Here is a 15,445-nt window from a genome sequence, read left to right as displayed (position 1 = left end):
CAGTTTGTATCTCAAGATACCTCACTATAGAGGGACAATCATATCCAACATATATCCCCAATTTCCTTTGGGGTCCCATTTTGGTGCGATTAGGTGGTGCAATGGGAACATATATCGCACACCCAAATATTCTTAAATGGAAAATATTTGGCTGCTGGCCAAAAGCTAATTGCATAGGAGAGAACTGATGGTAACTCGTTGGCCTCAAACGAAAAAGTGCTGCGGCGTGTAAAATAGCATGCCCCCAAACCGAGGTTGGGAGATTTGTTCTCATAAGCAATGGTCTAGCAATTAATTGGGGGCGCTTAATAAGTGATTCTACTAACCCATTTTGTATGTGAACATAAGCTACTGGATGTTCAACACTTATTCCATTAGCCATACAATAAGCATCAAAAGCTTGGGAAGTAAATTTACCAGCATTATCAAGACGAATTGTTTTGATTGGATTTTCTGGAAATTGTACTTTTAATCGAATAATTTGAGCCAGTAATCTCGCAAACGCCAGGTTGCGAGAAGACAATAAGCACAAATGTGACCATCTTGAAGATGTGTCTATCAGGACCATAAAATATCTAAAAGATCCACATGATGGATGAATAGGTCCACATATATCACCTTGAATCATTTCTAGGAATTCAGGGGACTCAAATCCAATCTTTACTGGTGATGACCTTAAAATTAACTTTCCTTAAGAACATGCAGCACAACAAAATTCACTAGATTTAAGAATCTTCTGGTTCTTTAGTGAATGTCCATGGGAGTTTTCAATAATTCTCCTCATCATGGTTGTTCCCGGATGACCCAATCTATCATGCCAAGTTATGAATTCATTTGAGCTAGTAAACTTCTGGTTTACAATGGCCTGTGATTCAATTGCACTAATCTTGGTATAATGCAATCCAGATGAAAGTGAGGGTAACTTTTCTAATATAACCTTTTTATTTAAATCATGAGTTGTGATACATAAATACTCATGAATTCTCTCATTCATTGTCTCAACATGATATCCATTTTGGCGAATATCTTTGAAACTCAACAAGTTCCTCAGAGACTTGGTAGATAATAGTGCATTATTTATTATAAATTTTGTTCCTCCAAGAAACAAAATTATAGCTCTTCCGGAGCCTTCTATCACATTGCCTGAGGCAATAATAGTATTAACATATTCTTCTTTTGGCACAAGATGGATAAAATATATATCACTTTTAAGAATAGTGTGCGAACTTGCACTATCCGCAAGGCAAATATCTTCAGAATATGTCCTTGCTATTTTTCTTCAAAGACAAACGATAATAATAATAATAAAACGAGTAGAAGTACATGCACAGTAAAATTATTCACATGAATACTACTTAACAAACACATACACATATCAAACTATTTCATCATTGATCAAATAGCCAATATTTCATTCAGAATCCTTAAAGAAATTAGATACATCATAATGAGTGGTGGAATTTTCATCATTTGAAACAAAATTTGTTTCATTTCCTTTGTCATCCTTTTCAAGGATGCTTGATAAAGATCAACTAGGTGCCTTGGGGTACGACAGGTACGTGACCAATGGCCCTTTCCACCACAACGGAAGCATTTATCCTCAATTGATTTACTTTGCCCATTATTTCTTTCTTTATCCCACTTCTGGTTAGATTTTTTCTTGTGAACATAATTCATTTTTCTTCCATAAATTTTCTTGCTACTAAAATTTTGCCATTTACCTCTTCTGGGGTAATGATTTACCGCATTTACTTCAGGAAATGGGCGGCACCAGCTGGACGCGCTTCATGATTTCTTAAAAACAACTCATTATTGCGATCAACAACAAGAAAGCAAGAAATTAACTCAAAATATATTTAAATTCTTTTTCTCGATACTGCTGCTGCAGGAGCACATTCGAGACATGGAAGGTTGAGAAATTTTTCTCTAACATATTGGGCTTGAGGAAGTATCACATGATTGTACCTTTCTTCAAGGTCTTTCCACAGATTTGCAGGATCTTTTAATGTGGGATATTCATTTTTCAATCATATGTCAAGATGACGACGAAGGAAAATTATGGCTTTAGCTTTATCCTTTTGGGATGTATTATTTTCAGCCTCAATGGTATCTCCAAGATCCATTGAATTAAGATGGATTTCAGCATCTATATCCATGATAAATAATTATTTCCAATATATATCAAAAGCATTATATTCAAGATGAAAGAGTTTTGACATAATAAAAAATTGTTACCTGAAGTTTTCTTAAAATTTGATCAGAGTCTCGTGCTGATAACGTGTTGTAAAATAAATAAAAGATATACTAAATATAAAATAAAGATGTATAAATAGAAAACTCTAATATTAATGTAATTAGCTCAATAGAAATTATTCATATATTTATAAGTAGTAACAAAAGAAAGAGAGAGAGGGAGAGAGAAACTATTCATAGAGAATAAAGAGAGAGAGAAGATTTTATTAATTGTGTATAGTTCTTCAGATTGCTTCACTATTTATAGGCATGTGAAGCTTACAATTTCAACTTCATTAATTTATGTTTGCCATGAGGAGTTGAGCCATTCCGCATTGAAATCAAACACTCGTATTAATGATGGTCATCCACCTCATCTTTCATCCTTATCACAACAAAATCTAGCCTTAATTTGAGCTTCATCCTTAATTTAGTTTTGGTTTTCTAGGTATCCCGACTCGATAGGTTAATGACTAATACGTCATAAATCGAAACTCTATTTACCAATGAATTGATTCATACCAAAATAGGACTACTGAACTAACCACTGGACCAATCTAACTTGGTTTGATCCGTAATTTGTTAGATGTAAACTATGAATCACCGACACTTTTTTTATTTGCCGTGTCAGTGTATCGGACATATTTCGGACACAACTCATCGACACTCGTCCGACACACGTGTTTTTTTATGTTCAATCGTGTCTTAATAAAAAATAAAAAATATTCTCAAAACACGCTTGGACACACCTAAATACCATCACGTGTCAGTGTATCTAGCCTTATTCTTAACATATATTATTGAAATGAGTTTAAAAATAGTATATATTATTAATTATTAAATAAAATATTTAAATACTTTATATAATTTAAAAAAGATATTAAAAATAATTAAAAAATTATATTTTAATATTAATAAAATATCAAAATATCATTACAATTTATCTAAAAAATACTTTATATTTTATATATATATTGTGTCTCCGTGTCTTATAAAAATTTTAAATTTACGTATCTGTGTGTTTCATGTTGTGTTATGTCTCATATCCGCGTGTCTATAATAGCTTGATTTTGCAACGAAACAACCTTTTACTAAAAGTATAGTGAAACATGTATCTCAACTAATAATAATATAATATTATTAGTATGTTATTATCTTACGTGGTTTAATATAAACTGAGATGAGTTATTTAATATAATAATTGAGTCCAAAATTTACCGATACGAATTAAAGATAGTACTTTATGGTGAATTTAGCTAAGCTAAGGTTTAAGGAATAAGGTTTAAAGATTCAAAGGTTTAAGGAATAAATATTAAGAAAAAGATCGAAGAATATTGAATTATTGAAATTAAAGAATTTGATTTTGATAACGGTCTCGCGAGGAAGGCAAAATATATGTTCAATTGAGATATTGTATATGAGACTTAGTGGGGATAGTGATATGTAATGCCTGCTTGAGACACAAAGAACGAGGCTCAGTGGGACGGCGATATATAACACCCACTTGAGATTCGAAAGATAAGGCTTGGGGATGGTGATACGTATTTTTCACTTGAGACCGGAAGGATGATTTCTCTATGAGGATGGTGGTACGTAATGCCAATCTTAAAAATATTGTCGGGCTACGGGCAATTAACCGACACATGAGTTCATAACCTGTATAGGAATAGATATGCATCATATTTGTTTGCTGCATAATTTTTCTGATGATACTACTATGTGTGTATTATGTTTCTCTATGTTTGTTTGAGATTTTGTAAAATTCTATAATATATTTGGAATGGATGATTTTGAATGTGTTTTTCTTTGAATTAAGAATAAATGAATTGTTAATTTTAAAAAAGGTAAAAAGAATATTATTGTGTAAAATCCTTACTAAGACTCTCAATTCTTACCCCCTTTTCACCCCCTTCAGATGAAGATGGGCGTAATATTTTATGAGCTATACCCTCCATATATCTATGAGGACCCGATATTCGAGAGTTACTATGTTTTGGACGCGGGGCCTCGTGTTCATTTGTACGTATTCCACAATATAGCCTTCTAATACCCTATAGATAGTCCTGAATTTCACCCGGATCAACCATATGATTTCCCTCTCTCTAGGTTACATTTTGACGGCCACAGTCATTCATTTTCTGGTCTACCGATTCATGCTCAACCTCAACATCAGGCGACACCTGGACTTGATGTAGGTGAAGGTACCTTCCAAATCTACTTCCGAATGCTGTCATACCTTCGATACCTCCGGCACCACCATCCCCAGCCGAACAGCTTCAGGCACAGTTCGGCCCGCTAGATAAAGCTTTAGCTTTCGCATACGCTAATGGACCTGTATTGGAAGACGGGAGTAGTAGTTCATCTGGTGGAGTGCCGATTCCAGAGGGGTTAGAGAAAGAAGACCTAGAGGAGGATTTAGAAGAGGAGCTACCACAATTTGGGGATAACGTATCTATGGATGGATCGCACGGAGGCCTATTGAATGTCGATATTTGAATTCACTTTGGGAAACGTCAGATTGTATTCTTTTTGCAACATCTCTGCTTAGTATTTTTCAGTTTAGTCTCCATTTTTGTTAATACAAAAAAAGTAGGAAGGTTTAAGAGTGTGAAATTAGCCTGGACACCAATTAGGTGATTTTTTGTATGCCCAGAGCGTAGGATATTATATGTTCATATATGTATATATTTATTCTCTGAAGTGTATACTGGGTCCTTAAACACTACACTGACGTATAAAGATATGTGTCCATTCATGTTCATGTGTGTGTTGTTATTTACTCCTGTATATTTGCAATGACAAATTGTTCAACAATTTTGTTTGAAGAAAAATTTACTTGTAAAATGATAATGTGTTAATAACGAATTAGTCTTATATAATAAATACTAGTTAATAAACAGTAAAATGAATAAGTTAGGTCGTTACAATGTCAGTATCCGTAAATCATAAATTGTAAAAGACTACTTGAGTGTAGCTGTGAATTTGTACTAGGCTTCGTTTTTAATTAATGGAAAAAAAAATGCATCAAGACATCAAGAGAAATTTGTGTATTTTTTTTTTCTTGACAACTAAAGAGCATATTCATTGGACAGTACAGTATTTCTAGAGCCCCTGAATAGCATAACCCAAACACCAAGAAATAGCCCACTAGAGAAACTACTAGAATAAAAACATAAAACAACCACAAGACCCACAAAGCATAAGAAGACCAAGAAAGTCTTACCCTAAAAAAGAAGCATTGATACGCAACTATCTATCATCATAAGCTTGAAGCTTCATCGCCGACCCCTCAGATTTGTCTAGAATTCTTCCATTTCCTTCTTATTCTAATGTAGATCATTACTTTTTACGTAGTCCCAATTATGGTATATGTTACTTAATGGTTGGCAACACTACCACCACACTCTATTCAATAACTAAGGAATACTAATTCTTTTCTTCTATATATTAATCAATTGGATTGGATTTAATTTATATATATATATATTATTAATTCAATAACAATATTAATTCAATTGTTTCTTTATTAAAAATTTTATAAACACAATTATTTAATTGGATGAGAATATAATTGCTAAAGTACCAATTTAACTCAATATGATCATTATTATATGAATGGATTACTGACTTACTGAGTCGGTTTCTCTTTTTCATTTTTCTTTTAATTCTTTTCTTCTTCTTTTTCTTTTTCCTTTTCTTTTTTATTTGTTTTTCTTTAATATGAAAAAGCAAAAGCATAGAAGCAATTTCATTTGGGTCTTCCCTTTCAGACTTGAGTTGTGATTATTTTTTTCAGATAAAGCAAAGCAATCTTTTGATAGATAGAAGCATGTTTTGTTCTTATTTTGTAACATCATAATTTATCATTTATCATCTTCCCTTACATGAACACTTTAACTACAAGTATTAATCAACATTAAAGTTCTTTTTTTTTCCATTTTTTTTTGGGTCAGATTTTTTTCCCATCATCTTCATTCATTCTTTTCCGATCACATCATTCAGAGGCACCATAACAAACACTTCAGTTTCTGCAACAACAACCACCTTAATTCTTGTCTTTTTCTGTTATAGTCAATTCATTTTAACCTTTTCAAATCCATAAACGTTATGTTCCAAGGAAACCCTCCTTCTTCTTCTGCTTCTTCTTCATACACAAACCCACAACCTTGTCAGCACCTTGCTGATTACAAGTTCAAGCATGGCTTCAATGGCTACAAAGCCATTCAGAAGCTCCTTGTAACAACCCCAATTGGGAAAACCACTGTGAAGAAACCAAACACAAAAGTACCAAGATGCAGCTATGGTGACTGCAAAAATGCCTCTGAGGGAAGGTTCTATTTGTGCTTGATTTGTTCTTCATTCACTTGTTTGGATCACACCCTTTTGCACCCTCAATCTAATTCTGGTCATGATTTGTTTGTGGACATTGAAAGGGCTGAACTTTATTGTGGGGTGTGTAGTGATCAGATTTATGACCCTGATTTTGATCAAGTTGTTATGTCAAAGCACTCATTTCCAAAAGGTTTTGTTGTTACTGAGGATGAGAGCATTGGCCAGAGATTGATCAAGAGGAGGAGAATGCTTCCTGGGGTTGTTTTTGGATTGGATTTGCAAAGAACAAAATTGAGGGATCTGAGGGAAAAATCATGTTATCCAATGGGTTTGAGGGGTTTGAACAATTTGGGTAGCACATGCTTCATGAATTCTGTGCTGCAGGCTTTGTTACATGCTCCTCCTTTTAGGGACTATTTCTTGAGTGGTGGACACCATTCCGAGACTTGTTCGAGAAGAACAACAATGGCTGATCGGATTTGTTTGATTTGTGATGTCAATGATATCTTTTCAGCTGTGTTTTCGGGAGATCGAAATCCGTATAGCCCTGCTCAGTTTCTATACAGGTCTGAAAGTTGTTATACATGTCACATATGTTCTTTTCCTCTTTAACCTTGTGTCGTCTTTATAAGTGGTTGAGGCAAAAAGAACTGTGGTTTGGTCACAATCATAATATTGATATCTAAATATATCTTTATTTGCAATTTAGTTTTTACTCTCAAATAAAAATGCACACCAATTGTCGTTATAAAAAACTTTTTTGATTAGAAAAGCTAACATCTTTTGCTTTCATTCTTAAATTACACTAGGCAAAGTGTGACTTTTAATTTCTAGTGAAGATAATTGTTGAGTGACATTTTTGAAGGATTTAATCTGTGCCTCAGCTTTATGTCTTTTGGTGCTTTTAGTTTTTAGAGTAAGCTATCAATTTAACATATGAAAGTTTGCAACATTAATCATTTGGCTCCCAAAATCCACTAAACAAACCCATGGTACCCAAAATAATGCACTCTGGTTGAAAAATTACCCTAAACTCACATAGGCACCGCTGTTAAAAGAAACGAAATCAAGATGAAATTTGCGGTGAATTTGTCAAGCAGTTTATACCTTTCAAGTATCATAATATTTCTTCACTTGTGAATGACTTAAGTTTGAAGATTATGATTTGAGATGAATTTGTTTGATTAAGACATGAAGTGACAAAAGTAGCAAGTTCGATAGTGAAGGCATCTTTGACAAAAGCGAGCCTTTTTTTGATCACCTCTGACGAATGCTGTCAGCTCTAAACTTGATGCTTTTCATAGTAATAAGTTCGAAGTTAATGATGTGTTTATGTGAATCCTTTTGTAAAGTTTGTGGGAGCAACTTATATTCAAATTCAAAAATTTTATGATAACTTTGGTGCTTATATTCTTGTTTTCTTTCGAATGGTGAAACTTTTTGTTTTTGTTTCAAGCTGGTGGCAGCATTCAGCAAATTTAGCAAGTTATGAACAGCAAGATGCTCATGAGTTTTTCATTTCATTGTTAGACGCACTCCATGAGACTGGGGGAAAAACAAAGAATGGAAGCAGAGGTACTTTTACTGCATGTTTATGGAAACAAAGAATACAGTTCTGCACAATGTGAACTTATGTGTTAATGACTGCAGTTATGTACATACTGATGTATTTTTGTCTGAAGAGCATGATTCATTTGTCATTGATTTTTGAAAATGAGTATGTTGGCCCTTGAGATTGCACTCTGATGGTCATTTTAGTCCCTCTATTATGAATCAACCAAGATATCACGTGCCCCGACCATTGGGCATGGGCATGTCACATGACAATGCTAGCACATGTAACAAATCAGTGGATCTGTATATTGGAACTAAAATAATTGAGTGTGTGCAATCTCAAGTACCAAAATGCTAATTTTGAAATGTCAAGGATTAAATTGAACTATGCTTACAAGATAAAAAACCAGAGTGAAACTTTCCTGGTATACAGTGTGGATATATCTAAAGGTTTTCATATAAAAAGTACAGAGAAATAATAACAAAATGCAATCTTGTCTGATATCTCTGTCAGTTGTTATTTTTCGCCGAATATCACTATGTATGATTATTGTTTCTCACAGGTCATGGAGACTGCGAATGTATTGCTCATAGGGTATTTTCGGGGCTATTGAGATCAGATGTGACCTGTATGGCCTGTGGATTCACCTCAACAACCTTTGACCCTTGTATGGATATTTCCCTAGATTTGGACACTAATTTCTCTTTAGCTGAAAAGGGTAAAAAGCTGATCAAACAGAATGAGGAAGGCAGTATGTCTACGCTTTTTGGTTGTTTAGATTTGTTCACTCGACTCGAGAAGTTGGGGTCCGACCAGAAACTCTACTGCCAGAATTGTAAGGAAAGGCAGGATTCGTTGAAGCAAATGTCTATTGGCAAGCTTCCATTGGTACTTAGTCTGCACGTGAAACGTTTCGAGCACTCCTTTGTTAAAAGGTCGTCAAGAAAAATAGATCAGTACCTACATTTTCCTTTTTCACTGGACATGACCCCATACTTGTCCTCCTCAATCCTCAGAGCCAGACACGGAAACAGAATTTTCACTTTTGGAGGCAATGAATCAGATATGTTTTCCAAGTATGAGATCTTTGCAGTTGTGACACATTCTGGGACGCTTGAGTCCGGTCATTATGTTTCCTTCGTGCGGTTAAGGAGGCGGTGGTACCGGTGTGATGATGCTTGGATTACCGAGGTCGATGAAGCGACAGTCAGAGCCTCGCAGTGTTATATGATTTTTTATGTGCAGAAAACACTGTACAGTAAAGCTGGCGAAGATCTTAGTCATGTGCCAAAGTCCCCTGAAAGAGATCTCTTTCTTCCTATTGTGGGGTGTTGCTAGAGAGACATTAAAGGGAGTTTCATCTTTCATGGCATCAGTTGATAGATTATAATGTGCATCTTCTGTACACTGAAGACAGCTTTATGCTCACTTGCTCATTGAAAGAACTCAATTGTCTTCAGCAAGATGGATTCACAAATTCCATTGAGCATGTTAAAAATTTCAGATGATTAAAAGTATCCATGGGAAGGAAATCGAATAGCTGCGTCCTGCGAAAATCCCATTCAGCAGTTTTGAAACTAGGATTAAGGAGACAGAACAGCAGAAACTCAACCTCCTTTAAATTTTTTAACAGCTATTCATGTTTTGCTTACTCAAATTCTTTGATTGCAGTTTAGTCATGTGCATTAACCAAACATACCCCAACTGGGAGACAAAGATTGAGAGAGAGAGAGAGAGAGAGAGAAGAGGGGGGGGGGGGGGGGGGGAGTTTATATTGATAATTAACAACATTAATGAATTGCAACAGTGATGTGCCTTGTGCTTGAACACATTGCCATTGTTTGCATCTCCCTTTTGATGTGAGTGTGCAGATTATTCAAAAAGGTAGCATCTCTTAGTGCAAATGATACAGGGCTATTGTTGAATTATATTTGCTCCAATCTGAAGCCTTGGTGGTTAGTGATTGTGCTCTGCCAAGTTGTTATCTCTTAAACTGGTTTCTGCCATTGAGTTTATAGTTTCATATGATTATTTTCTTGTATGTAACATTTGAGTTTCAAGTCCTTGTTTTCTATTTGCATCCCCTTGTCAAATACCATTTAGGAATAATTCCTAATTGTTATTTTTCCTAATATAAAATCATGTTAAAATTTGTATTATTGAATTGTCTCATGAAAATTGAAAGGTGTAACATTTCTGTGTCTGAGGATGTATAATCCTGACTTGACAAGTCAATTCCAGCCGCCATGGCAAACAAGAAATTGAAAAATATGCTTAACAATTTCTTATTGTTAATACACCAAATGATGATTAATAAAACATGAGTCAAAATAATAAATATTTTAATCTTGTTAATAATTTCGGATATAAATTTTAAAACCGAAAGAGTTCTTTCATTTTTATTTGAGTGAGATTAAAAAGAAGAATTGAAATATGCTCAAATCCATGTATATAAGAACTAAAAGAAAAACGTAGATTCTTGTTTTTCATACCTTCTTGGAAGGAAAAAGAAACACCGAAAACATCTATCACATATTAATTATTTTAGGTGCACACAACAAATCAATCACAACACATATTAATATACAAGTACATAAATTTTTAGTGTGCATATAATATTTTTAATTGCTTATTTACATCATTATATCATATATGTATTCCACTTTTCCCTTGCACAATTTTCACCTTAAATAAAAATTTAAACAAAATCAACAGTCGGAAGAATTAAGATATGACACATTTTGACAATGAAAATGATGGAACGAAGGGAAGGAAGAAGAAAAATTCTTAATATGGGCATTATGAGATTTACTATAATTTATCTGATTCTTCAAACATGGGAATAAAAAAAAAAAGGACCTTTTTGTTATCTTAGAAGGTTACTAGTTACTACTTGTCTTGAATCTTATTATCATTGTCCTTTTAGTTGCTTCAATATTTCACAGGAATAGTAGCCAATGGTACCCTTTTTGGCATTTTCCTTTCAATTCATACAAGTTGCTTCATTTAGTTCAAGTTTTGTTCCCTTTCTTTACTTTTCTTTTTCAACTACCTCTTGGTCCAGCCTATTGTTTACTTTTCAAAATTCCCCATTTTTCTTTGTTTTACGTGTAAAGTGGTTCAAAACTGAAATCTAGGAAGGAGGAAGGAAAAAAAAAAAAAGGTTCACCTAACACTTGCTAGATTGATAGATTGATAGCTTGATATAGAAAGTTCAATTTTTATTTGAGGGTTTTGTTTAGTTTCATGTTTCAAGTTTGGTAGTTGAGTCTATAACACAAAGGGTGCGTGATAATGCAAGAGGAGGAAACTAAGGAAGAAGAACCCTTTGCTGAATCTACAGAGGAAAATGAACAATTTCACCCAACAGAGGGTATTATTTGGGGTTGGGTGTGCATTCCAATCAATTGGTTTAGAATGCTTTCAAGGGAAATGCATTGGAGCTTTGTGTTTGGTGTGGTTGTTGTTTATGGAATAAGCCAAGGACTTGGAGGTTCTCTTGCTGGTGTTGGAACAAAGTATTACATGAAAGATGTTCAGAAGGTGCAGCCATCTGAGGCACAGGTTTATGCTGGAATCACATCCATTCCTTGGATTGTTAAGCCTCTTTGGGGACTTCTCACTGATGTTATCCCCATTTTCGGTTACCGGAGGCGACCTTATTTCATTTTTGCTGGTATGTAATACATTGTGCAGATCTTTTCTTGATGATGTTTTCATAACTAGATATTATGACATTGTCTGACCTTCTAGTAGGATAAAACTTAGTTGTTGTTGTTGTGTGTATACATATATATTTATCTTCTTTAGTTCAGATACATCATATTAGTTATGTGTTCAGCTGAATTCACGCTTTAAATCCGAAGTTTAGATTGATTGTTCACTCTAGTATAGCTTTACTTAATTACTTCTTTTGTTGTTTTTATGTTTTTCCTGAATCTTGATCATTTTAAATGAACTTAATTGAATGCTAAATGTGTGTATGTTGTGACTTTTAATCACAGTGTACATAGTTGAAGCTCGGTAGTAATAGATGAGGAGAACAATAAATTAGATTTAGATGTTATGGGAGATTGAATTTTAGTAAAGCCATTTAGTTGTGGCACTTCTCAATTCTTTTGAATAATTTGATTTCAAGGAAAGGAAGTGGATTATGATGTTCATTTCTTCACAGTACTATAGTGCTATTGGGGATGGCATATCTTATTTCTGGAAAGTTAATCAGATAGTGTCTCAAAGTCTTAATTGGGGACACTGAAATATTGGGCAGTGGCTAAGTGTGCTTCCGAGTTCCGAACTCGATCACCAGGAATCCAACTAGTTTGGCTTGAGGAACTTTTGTTGCCTCTCCCAGAATTGGTTTGTCCCATCATTGGGGATGAGCTTGCCTACCACTCAACCAACCCATAGTTGGTTTTAACTTTATAATATATAGTATTAGTATCAGTGGATAAACTTCTCATTATAGGAACCCATTAAGGACCATTTGGTATTACTAAAGAAAGATTTGGGAGGAAATGCTAACTAAATTACCATTCTACCACAATGTAACCCGTCTACTACAAGAAATGTTTCCAATCATCTAATTAATCATAACCACCTACCTAATTGAACCAACCCAAAGTAATATGTATTTTGTAACTGACTGAATTGATCTTAGTTATCCTAACTATACTTTAACAAACTCTGATCTTTTTTTTGAGAACAACCTGGATGGGAAAATGAAGTATATGAGGAACTAAGCAGTTTAGATACATGTTCATGTGCATACATTTTCATACTCTATTTAACTACGGAAAATGAATCACAACATTCTAGTTCTGTGAGTTGCAATGATATCTTTTGAAGTATTTACCTTTCTCTGGTGAAATGAATTGTTGACATAGTATATCCTTAGGAGTGGTATGATGCTGCCTCTAAGTTGGAATTTTACCACTAGCCTTAGTACAAGTTGGTTTCTCTTGTGACAACTTTAGAAGGGTTTACAACCATGAAATTTGCATCATGTGATTCTATTAACATGGTTCTTTACAGATATAAATGCTTCTTGCAAGGATTGGTGAAGAGACTGAGAATTTGGTTCATTACAATACATAACAATGTGATTTTCTGCTCCTCTCTGATTGCAGGTTTCTTAGGAGTAATTGCAATGCTTTTGTTGTCCTTGCATGAAAACCTGCATCTTGTGTTGGCACTTTTGTCATTAACAGCTGGAAGTGCTGGGGCGGCAATAGCAGATGTGACGATTGATGCCTGTGTGGCACAGAACAGTATCGCTCATCCTTTACTTGCTGCTGATATGCAGAGTTTATGTGCCTTCAGTTCTTCTGTTGGAGCACTATTAGGATTCTCCATTAGTGGTATCTTTGTTCACCTTATAGGCCCTATGGTTAGCTCTTTCAACCTTTCATTTTTTAAAAATCAAATCCACAGTTTTTTCTTGTCTTTTGTGCACTTCATCACTTGTATTGTATCATGATCTTTCTTCATAGGGAGTGTTTGGTTTGATGACTATCCCATCTGGACTTCTAATCTTGCTTGGTTTTCTACTTGACGAACCCCATATGCATGACTTTTCCTACAGACAGGTACAACATATCTCTATGTCTAAACTTCATTGCAAAAGTAATTTTGAGTCTTTATGTTGTTCCATGTATAACATGGATAATCTGATTTCCCATGTTGTGTATAGGTGAACCAAAAGTTTATTGATGCTGGCAAGGCAATGTGGACTACTTTGAAGAGCGAAAGTGTTTGGAGGCCTTGCTTATACATGTATTTATCCCTTGCACTGAGTTTGAATATCCTTGAAGGAATGTTCTATTGGTATACAGATTCAAAGGGTGGACCAACTTTCTCTGAGGTATTGTCATGACTACTCTTCCTATATGAAAAAAGTGATGCAATATCATTTTAAAAATCGACATAATTAGTAAATAAAGAACAAAGTAGATATAATATATGTCTTGGAATCTTACAAAGTAATCAAATCTTTTTCTATTTAGTAATTAAGAGAAAGTTAAGGATGACAGCTTAGGAGGAGAAATCATTTATGATAGGAAGAATTTCCACAAACATCACTAGTATTAAGTGAGAATTGTCTCCATCACTAGTATTAACTTAATAGGATAATTGAGAGATTAGATCCTTGTGCTCATTTATAGCTTCATTCTACCTAGTTTAATTAAAGTATCTTATTCCTGATATAATTCATTGCTTCTTGCTTGCTTCCTGATATAATTTCATAGAGAGTTTAATCTTATTATTGTAAGGTTAAGAGGGTGAGCCTTGGCACAGCACTAAGATTGCTGCTTTAGAGTAAATCACTAGTTTAGCCCTTGAAAGAACTAAAACAACATATGGCACTCAAAAGATTCTTTGTTTAACAAATTTCCCAAAACGTCATCTAGTGTAGAGTACATATGTAACATATCTAGTGTATAGCATGCCACTAATCTTTTCCTTTCATTTCCTATGCAGGAAAGTGTTGGTTTTATATTCTCCATCAGTTCAGTGGGATCCCTTTTGGGTGCAATACTTTACCAATATGCTCTAAAGGATTATGCATTCCGAGACGTTCTCTTCTGGACTCAGTTGCTGTACGGTCTATCGGGTATGCTTGATCTGGTTCTGGTCCTGAGATGGAACCTCAACTTTGGTATACCTGACTATTTCTTTGTTGTGATAGTCGAAAGCATAGCTCAAATGACAAGTAGGCTCAAATGGATGCCTATGCTTGTGCTTAGCTCAAAGCTTTGTCCCTCGGGTATTGAAGGCACCTTCTTTGCCTTGCTTATGTCTATTGATAATGTTGGAGTTCTATCATCATCATGGGCTGGAGGATTTGTGCTCCATGTATTGAATATCACGAGAACACGGTTCGAAAACCTTTGGTTAGCTATTTTGATACGGAATGTTCTGAGACTCAGTCCTCTTTGCTTGCTGTTTTTGGTGCCTAGAGCTGATCCGAATGCTCTGATTCTTCCACGTGAAAGCTTAGACTCCAAGGTAGCTATTGACCACTCTTTAGAATCCAAGAATGTTGAATTAGTGGCTCTAGTAAGCAGTGTTGAAGGTAAATAGACCAAGCACTCTTACCTTCTCTTAGTTAGTTAGATTCTTGCATTAGGATACATGAAAATACCAAGCTATTGAGGCTTGGAATTGTGGAGAGATTGTGGCATGAGATTGACAAAAGCTTAAAATGTCTCTATTGTTGGAGTTTAATTATTTTTAAATATTTTTCTGTCATATAACTTGTGCCACAGATTTATAACCAAATTAATAAAAGCAATTTAATTTTCAAGTGAAATATTTTATTTATGC

The 15,445-nt window shown here is 34.5% G+C and overlaps 2 protein-coding genes across 2 annotated transcripts; both read left to right on the top strand.

Annotated features, from left to right (window-relative positions):
* The first annotated feature begins 5,959 nt into the window (after positions 1-5,959).
* Positions 5,960-9,866, top strand: LOC130935306 (ubiquitin C-terminal hydrolase 22). Its single transcript, XM_057864997.1, has 3 exons — positions 5,960-7,130; positions 8,021-8,139; positions 8,682-9,866. Exons 1-3 carry the CDS (start codon positions 6,340-6,342, stop codon positions 9,455-9,457), a joined length of 1,686 nt encoding a protein of 561 aa, XP_057720980.1. The 5' UTR covers positions 5,960-6,339; the 3' UTR covers positions 9,458-9,866.
* A 1,291-nt stretch (positions 9,867-11,157) lies between these two features.
* LOC130935265 (probable folate-biopterin transporter 2) lies at positions 11,158-15,443 on the top strand. Its single transcript, XM_057864945.1, has 5 exons — positions 11,158-11,795; positions 13,249-13,508; positions 13,612-13,707; positions 13,812-13,982; positions 14,600-15,443. The coding sequence occupies exons 1-5, from the start codon at positions 11,414-11,416 to the stop codon at positions 15,200-15,202; spliced, it is 1,512 nt and encodes a 503-aa protein (XP_057720928.1). The 5' UTR covers positions 11,158-11,413; the 3' UTR covers positions 15,203-15,443.
* Positions 15,444-15,445: the final 2 nt, after the last annotated feature.

This window comes from Arachis stenosperma, chromosome 6 (assembly GCF_014773155.1).
Source record: "Arachis stenosperma cultivar V10309 chromosome 6, arast.V10309.gnm1.PFL2, whole genome shotgun sequence".
Lineage (NCBI taxonomy): Eukaryota > Viridiplantae > Streptophyta > Magnoliopsida > Fabales > Fabaceae > Arachis > Arachis stenosperma.
This window is presented reverse-complemented; position numbering and strand designations above follow the sequence as displayed.